At 37.2% G+C, this 18,598-nt stretch overlaps 1 protein-coding gene across 2 annotated transcripts; it reads left to right on the forward strand.

Annotated features, from left to right (window-relative positions):
• Positions 1 to 1,233: 1,233 nt before the first annotated feature.
• On the forward strand, positions 1,234 to 18,263 carry LOC131026579 (transcription initiation factor TFIID subunit 1). 2 transcript variants are annotated; one of them, XM_057956467.1, is made up of 21 exons: positions 1,234 to 1,408; positions 1,556 to 1,662; positions 3,649 to 3,711; positions 3,868 to 3,913; positions 4,582 to 4,839; positions 5,412 to 5,512; positions 6,477 to 6,642; positions 6,852 to 7,956; positions 8,913 to 9,115; positions 9,232 to 9,469; positions 10,271 to 10,607; positions 10,877 to 11,086; positions 11,214 to 11,306; positions 12,752 to 12,958; positions 13,302 to 13,505; positions 13,892 to 14,378; positions 14,971 to 15,158; positions 15,284 to 15,400; positions 15,661 to 15,717; positions 15,794 to 16,792; positions 17,631 to 18,263. In XM_057956467.1, exons 1-21 carry the CDS (start codon positions 1,342 to 1,344, stop codon positions 17,979 to 17,981), a joined length of 5,604 nt encoding a protein of 1,867 aa, XP_057812450.1. In that variant the 5' UTR covers positions 1,234 to 1,341; the 3' UTR covers positions 17,982 to 18,263. The 2 variants fall into 2 exon arrangements, with proteins under 2 accessions (XP_057812450.1, XP_057812451.1); XM_057956468.1 differs by lacking the exons at positions 1,234 to 1,408; positions 1,556 to 1,662 and having other exon boundaries at positions 3,702 to 3,773.
• Positions 18,264 to 18,598: the final 335 nt, after the last annotated feature.

Below are 18,598 nucleotides of genomic sequence, written 5' to 3' on the forward strand. Positions count from 1 at the left end.
GGGAGTACCTTTCTGGAAGCGAAAATAAGGAGATTTGATGTATTGAGAGGAAAACTTTGATATTATATTTTCTTTTCCGTACGAATAGTGTTTTGTCTTCTACGATATATCGTCCTATATCACACCCTTACAAAGAGAATGAATACCGCTGAGCAGTGGCGGAGCCAGGATTTTTTTTGGGGGGGGGCTGAACTGTAATGGGGGTTTGGGGGCGGTAGCCCCCGGAAATTTTTTTTTGGGGCCATTCAATACATTTTAGACATTTTTTACTAAAATACAAATATAATAATAATAATAACAACATTTTCATAGATAATATAGTTCAAAACATTTACTAAAATTTTTTTTGGGGGCATTCAATACATTTTAGACATTTTTTACTAAAATACAAATATAATAATAATAATAACAACATTTTCATAGATAATATAGTTCAAAACATTTACTAAAATTTTTTTTGGAGGCATTCAATACATTTTAAACATTTTTTACTAAAATACAAATATAATAATAATAATAATAACAACATTTTCATAGATAATATAGTTCAAAACATTTACTAAAAATTTTTTTGGGGGCATTCAATACATTTTAGACATTTTTTACTAAAATACAAATATAATAATAATAATAATAACAATATTTTCATAGATAATATAGTTCAAAACATTTGCTAAAAATTTTTTTGGGGGCATTCAATACATTTTAGACATTTTTTTATTAAAATACAAATATAATAATAATAATAACAACATTTTTAGACATATTATTAAAAAAAAAAAAATTTTTTTTCAAAATTTGGGGGGGACTCTAGCCCCCCCGGGCACCCCCCTGGCTCCGCCCCTGCCGCTGAGCTACATTTGTCTTCTACAATAGATCGTCCCGTGTCACACCGTTACCGAGAGAATGAATACCACTGAGCTACATTACTCACTTCTAAACTTCTTTTAACTTAACTTCTTACTGTCAATTTTTATAGCTCAACTACAAAACTTAGAAATCTTTACGAGCAAACCACATATTTATTTACATGAACAATAATGCTTTTGCTTACTTCCAAAAAATAGTTTCGAGAAAGTCCATCAACTCCCTAATGGATTGATAAAAATAGAAGGGCCCATTAACAGATTGGGCCGAATTAAAACGAAGGCCCGACCCATTCAGAAACAAGTCGGGCATAGCCCGAATCTCACATTTATTTATTTGTTTATTTATTTATTTTATAGTATAAAAGAGAGGGAGAGAGCAATACAGAATGGAGGGAGACGAAGAAAGAAGCGAAATAGGAAAGCTGAAGACGACGACGGCGACGGTGTAGCAGAGAGAGAGAAGGCTGAAGCTATGGCTCTTTGGGGCGAAGGCGCCTCCCCCATCGGCGCCGCAGCTGAAGACGAGGGCGTGGCCGTCGGTATGTGCCGAATTCTTGTTTGCCAACGCAATTAGGGTTTTATTTCGGCTTAGGCGTGCTCGGATTGGGCGTTTGTGACTTGTATTTCGGTAGACTTAGCTTGCGGTTGATGCCGCGTTTTGAATTTGTCTGGTTTTGAATTGGCAGATGACGAGGATGAGTACGAGGAGGCTGAAGGGGGCAACCGCCTCCTTGGGTTCATGTTCGGGAATGTCGACGGTGCTGGTGATCTTGATGTCGATTATCTTGATGAGGTGGTGATGCGCCGTTTTTTTCGTCTCATTTTATTGTTTTGTTGCCGGAGCTCAAGAATAAGCGAGAAGACTGAAAAGATAAAATTTAGCTCTGCTATGTATTGTCCACTGGGTAGATTGTTTCGAGTGTCAAGTGCTTAACCGAAAGGATTTTACTCAACTTAACTTTATCTATGCACTTATATTGGTTAAAATTATGGAGAAGTTGCTGACAGCGTGTGGCTAGTCTTCTACCAGAAAAGCTGTTACTTTCCTTAAAAATAAAAATTCTGAAGCATTATGGTAGTTATGGAAGTTTGATGGATGATTTATTAAATAGGATGCCTGATTATTTTTTTTAATAGTACACATTTTGTATTAACTGCTGTATCTAGAAAGTACCGATAGGAGATTCACAAATTTGAAAGTGTAGAGATACGTGGACACAATTTTATGTTCAGGTGTTGTGTCAGAATGAGATCTTCATAGTTATGATCTATTGTGTAAAATGTTTATGCTTAGTGTAATCCTTCTGCTACAGTTGTCTTTTAATATATTTACAAGTAAGAAAGGTTGAAGTTTGGAAGCTTTTTTTGCTGGTGCTGAAATGATAATTGTGGAAGGTGTTTGTAGGCTTTTTGTTAGTCTTCTTAATAATAGAGAATGAGACCATTTCCCCATTATCATGTATAATTCCAGTGAAAACTAAGCTCAGTTTGCCTCATACCAACCTGAGCTAGTTTTTCTTCTCTTTCTTTTTTTCTGGGTTAGATGGGATAATGTTGAGCTTCTTTCCTGGTTTTAAACATATCCAAGCTCTTTCCATGTTAACAAGTCCCATAGCCTGAATGGAATCAAGCATGCTATAGTTATTTATAAATTATACTCCATCCGTCTCATAAAAACATGAACATTTGTAAGTGGCACGGATTTTTAGAAATGTTAGATAAAAGTGTATTGTGAGTGGAAAAGGGGTCCCACTTTATGAAAAGTAGAGATGAAAAGTAAAGGGATTGTGGTGGGGTAGTGTACTAAAATAGAAATATTCATGTTTTTGTGAGACACCCCAAAATGGCAAAATGTTCTTATTTTTGTGAGACGGAGGGAGTAATTAATATTCAATGCTTGAAAAGTGATGTCCTGTTGATAGAATCCGTCATTGTTACTATCAAGGTACTATCTAGGATCCGTTTAATCAAATATTATCTTTTGTAAAATTAATTAATTATTAATCCTGAATACCTAATTGTAGTGAAATGCTGAATTGAGTTTGTAAAACCATTTGCATACTACTGTTCTTGGTAATTCCAGTCAGCAATTGTAATTACAGAATAACATCTGGTAGTTGGCATAGCATACATATTGATACATACACTAATAGAAGGAAGCAGAATAAATAATGTTTCATCTAACAAGTAACTTTATGTAAAGAGTATGTACTTTAAATGCGATGGTATTAATTTTAGGGAATATGAACCGAAGTTTAGCGTAGTACTTACACATTGACTTGGCTCTCTGATTATCGGTAGGTTTCGAGTATCATCTGGAGCTTGGCTTGATATTTATATTAAATTCTACAAGCCAAGCTTTGACTTTAAAGCAGCCTGCTAGCAGTGAGGTTATTTCATTGTCATAGTTTACCAATTATAAAACATGTAGCAAAGACTGTACACCTGATATACACATGGACCTGTCATAGTTTGTAGAATGAGATATAGTTTTTGTTAACCACTGCTCAGTAGACAAACAAAGGTGAAGGCTTGTATGTTCACTGCTTTGTATCTCTTGACTTGAATTTCTATAACGCAAAGGGCTGTTTAATAAGAGGCATAGCTACCAGCCTGCCACCCTAATTGGTTCCTTATGAGCTGAAACTGAATTGTGTGAACAGTCAGATGGCTTGTGTTGCCTGTCTACTAATCCTTTTTTCTCTTTAACCATTAGCCCTTCTTCCCTTCCCTATCCTTTCTTAATGATGCACATGCTAAACTATGGATATTCTTTCAGGACGCGAAGGAGCATCTTTCTGCACTGGCTGACAAGCTTGGTTCTTCCCTAACAGAAATAGACGTATGGAAATCTTTATCACCGCTCAACCATGGTTCTGAATGCTAGATCAGATCTTGGTGGCCGTTGTTCTATGAATTATGATATTATTTTTGTTATCAGTCACAATGGCACTCCTGTCAATGCTGAATAACTGATCTTTTCTTATTTGAATTCCAGCTCACTATGAAATCACTGCAGACACCATCGGACTCTACAGATCAAGGTGAAGATGTATACCAATTAAAACAAACTGATAAACTTTCGAAATCTCAGTTAGTATTTTCTCTTTTTTCTAAGCGTAGTGTAATGGTGCTCATGGTTTTCTTCTGAGGCAGCAAGTAAATGTGTTAGAAGTTATTTTCTGTAGTGTATTACCGAGTGGCACATGTTGATAATTGTCTTGTTAATTGTACTAATACCTGTGTTCTTATAGTGGATTCCCTGTATATGTGTTTGGTGGAATGCTTATTTAGAAGTGTCCCAAACTCCCCCTTTTATGTTTTGATTACTAAGCGTCTCGAAACTTCAGTTTTTAAGCCAACAAAAGTATGACAAAACTTGCTGGTCCGTCTTAATCATTACAGCCCTAGGACGTTCCTTGTTACCTGTTTCGTGGTTGTTTATGAAATGCATTATGCTCTGTCCTATACTCCTTTCCTTGGAGACCGTCTATATATTTATAAGATTACAATATCATATGATTTTTTTTTTTGCTTAACTGTCATCAAACCTGTATTAGCATAACTCTCCATTTCAACAAGAACATTATTCTACTTCATGTTGTTATTATTAGAATGAGGCTTTAACTTTGCATTGCATTCTTATCAGAATGTGCTACAACAAATTTTTTCCTCTTGTCCTGATTGTATATTTTTCTCCCATGCAAACTAGATTATGACAGAAAGGCAGAAAACGCTATTGATTATGAAGATATAGATGAGCAATATGAAGGACCAGAGATCCAGTCTGCTACTGAGGAGGACTTTTTGTTACCAAAAAAGGATTTTTTCTCCAAAGAAGTTTCAGTAGCTTCTTTGGATAATAAAAATTCTCTTTTTGATGATGAAAATTATGATGAAGATTCTGATACGGAAAATCAGAATATAAGCGGGGAAGGCCATGCTGAAACTCAACAGTTGTCTCCACCAGGTTTTACTTGAGTTAACCATGCCTGTATTTCAAAGTTAATTACTGCATTTGTTTTTTACTTCATTTGTGATGTTCTTCAGTTTGTACATGTGGTAAGAACATTCTATGAAACCTTATGGCATATATCTTACTTTAAACATGTTAACTCTAGGACTTTATATCTGAAAGTGATACCATACTACTCACTAGTGTCTGAGGAGCCCTGCAAATCCCTTTTAATGAGGAAAGAATTGCCAAAATCCCTGTCCACTATTGTTGGGAGGTGTGAGTAGAGTATAGGGTTAGGTTTAAGGTTGCTTGGTGGGTCCCAACACAGAATCCAAAGCCTTCCTTGACAGGGACTGGATTGTCATGTGGGAGTATGGCATATTGTTCCTTTGAGGCCCTTGTCGTACCTTTTAGATTTATGATTTGAAAGTAATTTGTTGGGTTGTGTCTCAAACATAGAAAGATATGAACCATAATTCTTGCTCTCCGCTCAATCTAAACTTTGCTGTGCCTTGATAAGTCATATAATGGAGTATGTAATGCTAGTCATTTTAATATAGAGTTGATTATTTTCTCCACTACAGGTGAGCAGGATCATAAACATGAAGCCATTTTTCTGGAGGAAAGTCTTCCAGATGATGATCGTGCTCTTGAAAGAAGTACCGATTTGGGAGATTCTGAGGAGGTTGGTATTTTGTATATTTTGCAATTGCTTTAATCACCCCTGATGCGGCGTTTACTTTTTCTTCCACATTTTGTATTTTAATGATGAGGTTTCCTCTCACATTTCATATTCCAACCATCTGCACATGTTGCCAATTGAGGTAAATGCTTTTGAGATATTTTATCTATCAATAAACTTTAGATCATTAGATCCTCATTTATTTGGTAGGATTTTTTTTTAAAAATATTATGAAAAGATGAATTAGTGTTCCAGGAATGAATAATAGCCAAAAAAGTTATGACATTCTAACCAAAGATACTACTCCAATTTCTGGCAGAGAAAGGAAAAAACTATGTGATTTGATACCCACTAATTAACTCTGAACTTTATCAATCCCACACCTCCTCTAAGGTTTCTTCTTTATCTTCAAAGATTCTTCTACTTACTTATAGCCATATGGCCAAAAAGGTAGGAACTGCAAACCTCCATAGCACTTTACCTTTTCTACATGCCTGTTTGCCATTGTGCTCAGCATTCTATGCCATAATTTCAGGGAGACAGCGCAATGTAGGTCTAGATCTTCAGATCGATTCCTGTATAAGACATGCCAGTTCAGATCTTTTTATCACTTCCCATGTGAGTAACTACCGAACACGTATAATCATTAAAAAGACCTGAGCTTTTCAAGGCATGAGAACCTTCAAGATATCTTTAAAGAAAGGGAAAGGGGATAGTGAATTCATTGGAAGGATTAAATTTATAAAGGATTTGCAAGAGAACTTTTCAGATATACCCAAGAGTCCAAGACCCAACTCCTAACATCATCTTGATCCTATATAAGTTAAACTACTTTCAATTGCCTTAGCAAAGAGTAAAATTCTTGCACTTCAGTATTTAAGAGTATGAATTAGATGTAATTCATTGGAAGGATTGAATTTAAATATGATTTTATATTTTATTGGTGTAACTTGTCATGTTTAAGCAGGATGATTCAAATGCTCTGGATGAGTCAATTGATGGTGACATGTCTTCGCTGCTTCCTGTTCTTTATGTAGAGGATGGAAAGGCAATCTTACGTTTCTCTGAGATTTTCGGCGTTAAAGAGCCTGTGAAAGCTGCGAGAAAAAGAGATCGGTGTCCGATACCTAAAGGTGGGTATTGTTTGGTTCAACGATATTGGTTCTGCAACGCTTGATTGCTCTTTCAATTGGTTTAAGAAGCATTCTGATCTAGCTCCACTCTTTATAAAATTTTGGCACATATACTCCATTTAGTCCTGTTACTTTACAATCTCAAGTTATGACTGGCTTGTAGTTTACTAGCTTTCTGAGCCAGCAAATTTTCTTCTGTTTCCTGATAGAGAAATACAAGTCGACGGATGCTTCTGACATTGTCGAGGAAGACGAAGAGAAATTTATGAAGGCACCTTGCCAAGATATTTCCTGGATGAGACGATATGCTGCAAAAAGTGATGCTTTCATGTTGGCTGAAAAAGGTGATACAGTGATACCTGAAACTGTTGGGGGATCAGGAAGGATGACTGTTGGACTTACGAGGGATAGGAAAGATTCCTTTGTTAATGCCGAACTAATGAAAGATGAAGTGTCGCTGTCTAATTTTCCAGAATGGAATGCTATTTTTTCTCCCAAATTCTATCCTCTTGACCAGGAAAATTGGGAAGATAGAATTGTTTGGAATAACTCTCCATCTTCTACTGACACCTTGGTAGAGAGCTGTGAGCTGTCCGGACCTGATTCTGACACAGTTGGTGACAAGGAGAGGGATTTAAAAGCTGAACCAGGAACGGTTGAGTCTGAAATCCAAACTGAGTCCCACGACAAGCATCATAACTTATTTGAAGCTAAATATTCCATTTTGGTGGAGCCTTTTGGCTCTGATGGATCCCGCTCTACAGACCTTATCATCTCGCAAAGTAGACACCATCCCCAGCTTCTACGATTAGAGTCTCAATTAGATGATCATAGTACAAATTATGGAGCACTGAAAGATGTTGCCCCTGAAGCAAGGCTATGTAGTGATGCTATAAGACGTTTCAATGAGCTCACCTTACAGAATAGAGATGTAGTTGAAGGATCGTGGTTGGATAATGTTATTTGGGATCCACATCAATCTATTGCAAAACCAAAGTTAATTCTTGACCTCCAGGATGACCAGATGCTTTTTGAACTTTCAGATACAAAGGATACTAAGCATCTGCAGCTTCATGCAGGGGCTATGATTGTAGCTCGTTCTTTGCATTCCAGCAGTGGGGATGTACTTGACCTCCATAATCATGGAACTCTATCAGCGGGGCGGTTTAATATTTCTAATGATAAATTTTATTCAAACAGGAAATCCTCTCAGCAGCTGAGATCTCATTCTAAAAAGCGCACCGTTCATGGACTTAAGGTTTTGCATTCAGTGCCAGCACTTAAGCTGCAAACCATGAAAGCAAAGCTGAGCAAGTACGAAATTTGTTTCAATTCTATTTCTTTGCATTTTCCTCCATATGCATTAATAGTATGCTGCTGCTGATCAAATCAAAAAGAGGATTTCCTAGGAGTATCTCAATCTAGTTTTCAAACTACTTTATGTCAATACTAAATGTGATGCATAAGACCTAGATGCCCTTTTAACGTGCATGATGTGTATATAAGGATTAATGTAAGAGTGACTTGCAGCTATCCTCCTGTACACGTGGGTGTTTGATTTGTATTATTTTCATGTGTTCTGTTGAGGTAATGTCATATAGTTTTGTTGTTTTAGCAATTAGGCAAGCTACAATAAGAAGACATGGTTGGTTTGTGGTTCTTGCCTTTTCTTTTCTCAAGGCCTTTCTGTAAAGTACATGATCCCTGTCATGTCATCAACAATGTCGTGTATGCCTATTGAAGTCATGACCAACAAACAATGAGAACCTTGACAAGGTTCAATGGTTTTGTGGGGATGGCCAATGTTTTAAAAACCGAAAAAAAGTGGCCTTTAAGCGGCGCTTGAAGGCGGTTCGCCAGAAACCCGCGCCTGATGCACCGTTTACCCCCCATCCCCCTGAATGTGCGCCTCTGCCTCACCATGGCGGCCTGAAGCGGTTAGGCGGTGTGAGGTGCCACGAGGCGTGTGCCTTTCACATCAAGTCAATTTCTGATTTTTCTAACCTAATTGCTTATTTGTGGTTGAAAATTGTTGAGGCAAATTTGTTGTCTATTTCTGAGAGCATCTAACTACAACAACAATAGGGCCACAGTAGTAGGGCTTCCAGTGAAATTGGTTGATTTTGTTAGAGATTGCTTTGTACGCGTGGTAGGGTTACTAGTATAGTATTGCTGTTTGATTATGCTTAAACTTTCTTCACATTATTTTAAACCAATATCCCCATTTTCTTTACATCTAGCCTAGTTGTGAAGTAATTGTTATTTTGCAGCAAAGATATTGCTAATTTTCATCGTCCAAAAGCTTTATGGTATCCTCATGACATCGAGGTGCCATTTAAGGATCAAGGAAGGCTAGCCACACAGGGACCAATGAAAATCATTTTGAAGAGTTTGGGTGGCAAGGGAAGTAAACTTCACGTGGACGCAGAGGAAACCATTGCCTCTGTGAAAGCTAAAGCTTCGAAAAAGCTAGGTAGCCTGTTTCTTTGAATGATGTAAATTTCATAAGCATTTTCATATTATATTACTATAAGACATGATCATTAATTAATATCAGTTAACAGAAAGAAACTATAAAATTTCTTGTAGATTTTAGACTATCTGAGCCTGTGAAGATATTTTATTCTGGGAGGGAGCTTGACGACAACAAATCTCTAGCTGAACAGAATGTTCACTCAAACTCAGTCTTGCACCTTGTTCGGACAAAAATACATCTATTGCCTCGGGCACAAAAGCTTCCTGGTGAAAACAAGTCATTGCGTCCTCCTGGAGCTTTTAAGAAGAAATCTGATCTTTCAGTAAAAGATGGTCATGTTTTCTTAATGGAGTAAGTTATCAAACTATTTTGGGATTGTCCATAGTTTCGTTTCAAAGTAAATAATCTCATACTGGCCGATTTATTATTATTTTCATGCAGTTTTGATGTTTTCTTCAATATATTTATCTGTTGTTTCAAATAATTATAGTTTCGATTTTGCATCTTTTTCCATAGAGAAAAGTTCAAATATGTTTATGGCCATGCTTTTGGATTGTGTTTATAAGAAGTTAAGAACTCATAATTTTAATTGTGGGATAAAATACAAAAGAATGATGTTTTCAATCATTTGAGTTTTCTCACACAACAGTGATCACTCATGGCTAAACTGATACAGCATCAATGGAACTTCAGTTATGTTGCACTATCAAGTTAGTTATGTGGTGAATTGCATGTTGAAACCATATTTGAGTCACATTATTGTTAAGGTTGATTTGAGTCATGTGAGGTGAACTGCCCGTTAGCTTAAGTTATAATAAGAATATCAGAGGGATTTATCATAAATAATTATTTGAAACTTGTAATATGTTCCTGACAAAGCTGCATTGTAATTGCATCTCGCATTCTAAAGCTTATTACCAGGAGAAGTTGCAACTATGTAGATATGGAAATTAAACATAAAATTAGATGGTTATAGACCATATTATTGCTTTGACTTTGGTCCTTCGGCCTTTCTGCTGTCTGGCTTTTGTCTAATAAACTATACTTCTGTTCGGACCATCTTCTCTATAGAGTATTTAATTTAATTGTATGAAGGATATAAGTCAAGTTTGCCTGCTTATTGTTTTCTTTGTAATAAATTTTATATTTCAGGTACTGTGAAGAAAGGCCTTTGCTTCTAAGTAATCCTGGAATGGGTGCAAGACTCTGTACATATTATCAAAAATCTGGACCTGGTGATCAAATGGGAAACTTGCTGCGGAATGGTGATAGTGGTTTGGGGAGTGTTGTCGTTCTTGATCCTGCTGATAAATCCCCATTTCTTGGAGATATAAAACCTGGTTCAAGCCAGTCATGCCTAGAATCTAACATGTATAGAGCACCGATATTTCAACATAAAGTGCCATTAACTGATTACTTATTGGTGAGGTCTTCAAAGGGTAAGCTGTCCATCAGACGCATTGACAGGATTGATGTTGTTGGACAACAGGTTATGCTAATATTCTGTTATATAGTCTTTTAATTTCTCAAGGGTCTTGTTTGGTCTGTGTGTGAGATACAATCTTCCGTATCATTTGCTGCTTTATGTTTCTTCTTTTTTCTCTTTTTTGTCTCTTCTCTGAGAATGGGGGAAGTAGCCCATGATTTGTCAACTGCTAGAGATACTAGAGTATTCAGATGTTTTTTTTTTTTTTTTTTTGAGGGGGAGTATTCAGATGTTTGATAGTGTATGTTTTCTAACTTGGATTTGTTCAATAGGAGCCTCACATGGAGGTTATGTCTCCTGGGTCCAAAGTTGTCCAATTCCATATCATGGACAGAGTGTTGGTATACATGTACCGGGAATTCCGTGCTTGTGAAAAACGTGGTCTGCGTCCTTCAATACGTTTAGACGAGTTGGTATCACAGTTTCGTAACTTGTCTGAAGCATTTCTTCGGAAGAAGCTGAAAAATTGTGCTGATTTACAGGTATTACATCCTGATAATTGTTATCCTTGCCTTGGCCCTGATCCCTCTTAATGGCATTAATTTGTTTAGCTTGCTTATTCTTCTAAATATAGTGAGTAAACCTTGTTCTTTTTGTGTGGGCTATTAGAAAGGACCAAATGGGCAGTATGTTTGGGTTATGAAGCGCTCTTTTCGCATTCCTTCTGAGGAAGAACTTAGAAGGATGGTCACTCCTGAAAGTGTGAGTATTTTGTATCTTTGTCCTCTTTATCTCATTAGTAGATATATGCTGTGTGAGGGGATTATATGTGAGGTTTTTTCAAGCACAAAAGGTTTTGGAACTTTTGCCAACTGAATAAGGGTTCAAATTACTATAGGTGGTTTAGAACTAGGCCACCATTTTTGTGTTGAGCATCAAATTCTGATATGAGGAGATTAAATAAAATCCATTGTTCTTTTGTATCTCTTCTTCATTTGGAATTTGGAATTTTTAATGTATTTTTCTGATAATAGAAGTCCCAGTAAATGACATGACACCACAGAATGTTTTTCATTAGCATGTGTTTATGGCTATCATAAATACCTTGATCAGGAGCACAATGGTATTAAGATCTGATTGCTTGATTGTATGTGTGCGACTTTTTTGAGCCAAAGGAATAAAGTATGGCGAAAGTTGTTGGGTACATCTGTTATCGTTGTTTATAAATGATTCAACTGTCTTAGTATACACTATGGGGGCGTTTGGTTTGGTGGAGGAGATAGATAAGATTGGAGGGGTGATTAAATAATCCACCCAACTTCGGGGTGATTAAATAATCCACCCAACTTCGGGGTGATAAATAATCACTCAAATGGATGATTAGATGCGGGCCTAGTTATCCGTCATGGGCCCAATCATGCAAACCAAACACTTGATTAAGGTGGATCATTTTATCTATCATCTTTTATCACGCAAACCAAAGGTTCTGGGCACACTTAATGTGCAGAGGCCTCCTATGCACTAGGTGTATTTAAAGTGCACGTCTGAGTCAAGCTAGGCTCATGGATGCAGACACATGATGTGCAGAGGCCTCCTATCCACTAGGTGTATTTAAAGTGCACGTCTGAGTCGAGCTAGGCTCATGGATGCTATGTGTGTTTGAAATGAACAATCGTACAGAGAATGGAAAAGATACCGTTGGCATTAATTATCCAGATTCTGATTTATAACAACCAGCAGCCAATGATTCGTAGTTATTATCCATCAAGACATATTTGGTTTTACATTTGTTATAACTGGAAACATTTGCCTACTTGGCACTCTATATATACAATAGACATCACCTTTACTTCTTGATGTATAAGCATCATTGGAATCCAATTCAACATGTGAGTAAAAGCCATCAAACTTACCCTCAAAGTTCTGCCCATCAGCTACATTGAAGCCAGATGCCCAAGAAAATCTCTCCCCACGTTTGTTGATCTTGGAAGTTGATTAAGATTGATGATTAGGATGTAGGGAAGAGAAATTTTAGAGAGAACAATTTTAACTGATTCATAATCCAGTTCTAGTGCTTGCATGACTATAATAATGTTCTGTTTATAAAGCACTAGCCTACTTATATGATTAAGAAAAAAAATGCTTAATATCTATGTCAATGATTTATGATGCTGAAAGACTTGCACTAACTTGCAATTTTGCTTTAGGTTTGTGCATATGAGAGCATGCAAGCAGGTCTGTACAGGCTCAAACGTTTGGGAATTACGAGGCTGACTCTACCTTCTGGTCTTTCATCAGCAATGAATCAGCTTCCAGATGAAGCTATCACTTTAGCTGCGGCTTCACACATTGAGAGGGAGCTACAAATAACTCCATGGAATTTGAGTAGTAATTTTGTTTCCTGTACAAACCAGGTGAGCTACCTCTTTTCAGATTGTTTTGCTCTGGGGGCTCTCCTGATGTTTTATACTTTCAAATTTAACACACATATACAAGTTCTAATGCAGAAGTTGTTTGTTTTTCACTAAATTGTTCAGATGAGGAGAAAAGAGTTTATTTATTATCCTTTTAATACGTTATAGCTTAATTCGACGCCAGAAAGAATAAACTTTTCTTATTTATGTTTAGGAGATGAGTGCACCAATTATGTACTCTGCCGCTTATTGATTTTTGTTGCATAATTTCTCGGTTCTAAAATAGCTTAAATTCATTGAAGGATTAAACACTGAATGAGAAATCTGTACTTTTACTGTTCAGGATAGAGAAAGTATAGAGCGTCTGGAAATTACAGGCGTGGGTGACCCTTCAGGAAGGGGCCTAGGTTTTAGTTATGTTCGCACAACTCCTAAGGCCCCAATCCCTAATTCCATGGTGAAAAAGAAAACTGTTATTGGTAAAGGGTCAACTGTTACTGGAACTGATGCCGATCTACGGAGATTGAGCATGGAAGCTGCACGAGAGGTAAATGTAATTTTCAGGAAGTGTTTAATTACTCAAATGCTGCAGATATATCTCGACTTTATTAGATTCCGTTTTAAAAATGTTATAAAGATTATGGTGTCTTTGTTGTCCCATACATTTTTCGACATAAAACGTTTTCTTTCTCTTTTCTGTATTTATCTCTTTTTTATTCTTAATCAGAACTGAATGTGTTCTCCTTATCGATCAACTTCATCCCTTATGAGACTTCCTGGATCCCTTGCCATCACTTTCAGGATGCATTTTCGTAATTTATATCTAGTTTAATGATTTGGAGTTACTCTAATGATTATGCTCTTGTTATTGTCCACAACTAGTAGTCACTCTAGGTAACATGCTGCTAATTGTTTCGTTGTGTTGGCATACAGCTTCTCCTGAAATTCAATGTTCCAGAGGAGCAGATTGCCAAACAAACTCGATGGCACAGAATTGCTCAAATACGCAAGCTTTCAAGTGAGCAAGCAGCATCAGGGGTCAAGGTTGATCCGACAACAGTAAGCAAGTTTGCTCGCGGACAACGAATGTCCTTTTTACAACTGCAGCAGCAGACTAGAGAAAAATGTCAGGAAATATGGGATCGACAACTTCAGAGCCTCTGTTCTGCTGATGGGGAGGAAAATGAGAGCGAGTCAGAGGCTAATAGTGACTTGGATTCATTTGCGGGGGATTTGGAAAATCTTTTGGATGCAGAAGAATGTGAAGATGGCGAGGAGGATAATTTTGAGTCCAAGCATGACAGCGTTGATGGTGTTAAGGGGCTAAAAATGAGAAGGCGGCCATTCCAAACTCAGCACCAAGAGGAAATCGAAGATGAGAGAGCAGAAGCAGCAGAATTATGCAGGATGCTCATGGATGGTACAAAGTTTTTTATGTGACGCAGACATTATTTTTGATTTTTTCTAAGATTGAAGCAATTTCTTATGGCGACTCTGTATTATTGCTAGAAGAGCTACTGCACCTAGGAATCCCTTAAAACTTTATCAGGTGGCATGTCTTACTTTGTGAGCTACAGGTGCACTGTATAATGTACTTATTTTAGTATGATTGCAGTATACCTACCTACTGGAGATCATCACCGCTTCCAATTAAATTAATTGTGTAGGTGCTTTCCTGCTAGGCTACTGACTTGCATCCATTTTAGTTGTTTATGAAAGCTTTCTACGGTGAGTGAATTTGTGGGACCAGACCTGATTCAGATTGGTACTACTATCTGAATGGTGCTTTTAGGCCTCTATCAACAACCCTCTCATTATACTAAAAGTAGATCTACTAAGAAACGACAATCTGAAAAAATAAACCCTATTATTAGGTCTCTTTAGTTAATGCAAGTCTTGATTTTGGTTCAGTTATTTTTTATGCTTAGGATTTGTAATGTGATAATCCATGTCTTTGTATTTGTCAATTTGTATTTTATGCTATCAAAAATGACCATTGTCTGTCTTTGCAGATGAGGAAGCTGAACGCAAAAGGAAGAAGAAGACAAAAGCTGCAGTAGAGCAAGTTGGATTGTCTATTAAGTCAAAGTTTGGTCCTGAAAATGCTGATGGAATTAAGAAAAACAATGCAGTTTCTAAGAGAGTCATGCAACCTGAAGGATCCTATCTAGTAATGGAGAAAATTAAAGACCAAAAGGAGGTCCGTAATTGTTTTGACATTGTTTCATTTATTTATATTATCCGTATCTTCTAATGGTTATGTTTGATTTAATGGTTGCATGAGTTCTATATTCTGATCACGAACTCTACGATTCTGTACTTCAGATACAGGCAGATAACCTGTCTGCTAAAAGTCAATTTCCAGGAAAATTTAAGCCCAAGAAAAAGAATGAGATTGAAGTACTTAGCAAAAAGGTGAAGATATTGGGGGATGGAATCACTGTAAGTTTGCCTCTTATAATGTGATGTATGCTCAGTTAATCTCACAGTATCCTGTTGCTGCTCGCTTGTTTCTGGACATAAACTTTGCTCTGCACAATACTGTTGTTTTTGTATTGACATGATGTTAATTTGAGTCTAATATTTGGAGGCATCGCTTGTGGACTTCCCACCACCCTTCTTGCCGTCTGAATTTGTATCTTTTATTACATGTGTTGTTGCAGGGGAATTTTGACATTTTTTGCTTTAAAATCTAAAACTAGGTGATCAAAGAAAAGAAATCTGCGAGGGAGAGTTTTGTCTGTGGAGCATGTGGTCAGGTATGCATCATTTACGAATGCGGTATTGTGTACATCTGGATATTGGTCCTTAATCTGTCCCCTTTCCTACCTCCAGCTTGGTCATATGAGGACCAACAAGAACTGCCCCAAATATGGAGAAGACACTGAAACTCGGGTAGAGACCATAGATCTTGAGAGGTTATCGGGTAGACCAAATTTTCCAGATCAAATAGAGCAGAGCCAGCAGAAACCCCTTGTGAAGAAGTTGGTGCCGAAAAATGGGGCAAAAGCTGCTGTGCCAGAAGCACCAGAAGATGATAAACCAGCTTCAAAGGCAAAAATCCTGAAGGTTAAATGTGGTTTGACTGACAAGGTTCCCGAGAAACATACTCCCGCAACCTCACAGAGCTCTGATAGACCAGTTACATCAGATGCTGAAATGGGAAGCAAATCCGTTGTTAAAGTCAATAAAATCACCTTTTCAAACAAGATGAAACCGGATGATGTGGTTGAAACGCCTAAGACCTTTCTGATAAAGCCACCAGTGGATGTTGATAGAGAGCAGTCCCGCAGCAAGAAAGTTGTAATTAAACAACCAAAGGAGATCATTAATTTTGAAGAAAATAGTCAGGATGGAAGTTTTGGCTTTGACTACAGGAAAACAAAGAAAATAATTGAATTGTCAAGTTTGGACAAACATATGGAACATGAGAGCAAGCACTTCTTTGAAGAGTCTTCAAGGATGAGAGACACAGAGGGTAACCAATCGTGGGTTGAAGAGAAAAGGAGAACCTTTGAGAGACAACACGACGGAAGAAATAGGAGGGGAGAAAAATTGAAGATGATCGAGGAACAACCAAAGTATGAGTTACTAAGATATGAAGAAGCCATTCGAAGAGAGAGGGAAGAAGAAGAGCGTCGAAGGGCGAGGGAGAAGAAGAAAAAGAAAAGAAAGCTTGAAATAAAGGATGAGTATTTTGATGATTTTCCTCCTAGAAGAATTGACAAACGGATACCGGACAGAGACAGAACAGTGAGGAGGAGGGTGGAACCTGATTATGGAAAGCCCGCTCCAGATTATGCCCCAGCTCTAAAGCGGCGACGAGGAGGAGAGGTAAGTAGTTTGGATTGTTTTGAATCCTCCTATCTCTTGTTGAGTTTCTTAACTTCCTCAAGTTTTTGCTTTCGAACATGGAACATGCAAGTAGGGCTACAGTAAGGAAATGGTTAATTGCCACGAGTAACACAACCTTAACCCAAACTTGCAATAGTCACTTGACTTTTAAGATGTTTTAATTACAACATTCCCTTCTAGGTTTTTACAATTACATCCCTATTTTTTCAGTAAAGTTTTTCTGGTCTGTACCGCTTTAACAGTGTTCTTTTAATGCTTAAATATTGGCACATGTCTACTTTATAAAAAAATAAAGTTGGTGTTGTAATTGCAATGAATTATAAGTCATGCAAAATTACATATTCGGAAAAATGTTGTGTTAGCGACAACTATGTACACATGCGATATTATGGAGTCACAATTATTTTCCTGGGTAGTTATTGTTTCATGTGTTTTATAAAGCTCCGTGATTAGGAATAGGCTCAACCATAGCTGGCCACTTGATGTATAAAATGAGACTACCTTTAATTTTGGAGTTCTTTTCACTTTTTCCCAGAGGTAAGGGAAGGGAAGGTCAGCTACAGTACCTCACAATGATGAAAACTGCAAGTTATTTGAAATCCTTTGTGATATTAATGCGAACTGGCCTTTGCTAAAATCACCTTTCCATACATACTTAACATTTGTCCATTTATGTATCCATTTATATGGTGGAGGCGAGACATCTTGTATATTTGGTTAATGTTTCTCTATACATGCATGTTTCTTTAAATCCGAATTCCAACATAGAAGATCCTTCCCCCAGTGCAACTAATCTATGTGAAAATCGCAATGGCAGGTTGGTTTGTCAAACATCTTGGAGACTATTGTCGACACGCTCAAGGCAAGGAAAGAAATATCTTACCTATTCCTAAAGCCAGTAACGAAAAAGGAGGCTCCCGACTATATGGACATCATCAGTCATCCTATGGATTTATCCACGATTAGAGATAAGGCAAGGAGGCTAGAGTACAAGAACCGAGAGGATTTCAGGCACGACGTGTGCCAGATTGTGATCAATGCCCATACATATAATGACCGGCGCAATCCAGGTATACCTCCTCTTGCGGATCAACTTCTCGAGCTCTGTGACTTCTTGTTAGCTCAATATGATGCAGACTTGACAGAAGCCGAAGCTGGGATCGAATAAGATAAACGCGTGTGGGATGGTTATTTTTTCACTTGTCCCCTCCGCATTTTTTAGCTGAATTAGTCTTTTGTTGGAATTTTTGTGTTTTAGATGTTATTGTAGCATAAAAATCGCCTAGTCTGTATATCTGAATGATCCCCAGCTTTGATATAGGTCTGTTACACATCGTGTAGATTAGTTATAGGTGACAAAATGTATAGAATATGTGCATAGCAGCAGTGGATCCTTTTTGGCGTCCAATTTCTTGTTAGTATATTTTGTATGAAATGCCTTTCTTTTTTCCTTGTTTCCCATAAACCAGACTTGGGAGGGCTTTTTTGCTAGAGGTGGTCTTGGGTAAAATCGGGTTACGCCCTCACTTAGATCTTGATCCGCACCCTGACCCAAACTTATATCCTGACCCGAACTTTATAAATAACATTATTTTGGGTGCGGGTCAACTCGATTGTACAGTACATTCGGTTGTACCCAATTTTTTTTTGTTTTTTGCTAAGCTTATAAAGTTTTCGGGAGCTTATAAGCTCTTTAGAAGTACTGATAAAATAAGTTTCTAAGTAGTTTATAAATTATAAAAATAAGTTTAAATAATTTATAAGTATTTTGAAAAATAAGTTTCT

The sequence above is a fragment of the Salvia miltiorrhiza genome, chromosome 5 (genome assembly GCF_028751815.1).
Source record: "Salvia miltiorrhiza cultivar Shanhuang (shh) chromosome 5, IMPLAD_Smil_shh, whole genome shotgun sequence".
NCBI classification, from domain to species: Eukaryota; Viridiplantae; Streptophyta; class Magnoliopsida; order Lamiales; family Lamiaceae; genus Salvia; species Salvia miltiorrhiza.

Excerpts from the sequence above, each read along its gene's own strand:
- LOC131026579 (XM_057956467.1), top strand. The coding sequence starts at position 1,342 with ATGGCTCTTTGGGGCGAAGGCGCCTCCCCCATCGGCGCCGCAGCTGAA. Across the intron at positions 11,087-11,213 it reads AAAATTGTGCTGATTTACAG|AAAGGACCAAATGGGCAGTA; the intron begins GTATTACATCCT and ends GTGGGCTATTAG. Across the intron at positions 16,793-17,630 it reads AGCGGCGACGAGGAGGAGAG|GTTGGTTTGTCAAACATCTT; the intron begins GTAAGTAGTTTG and ends TCGCAATGGCAG.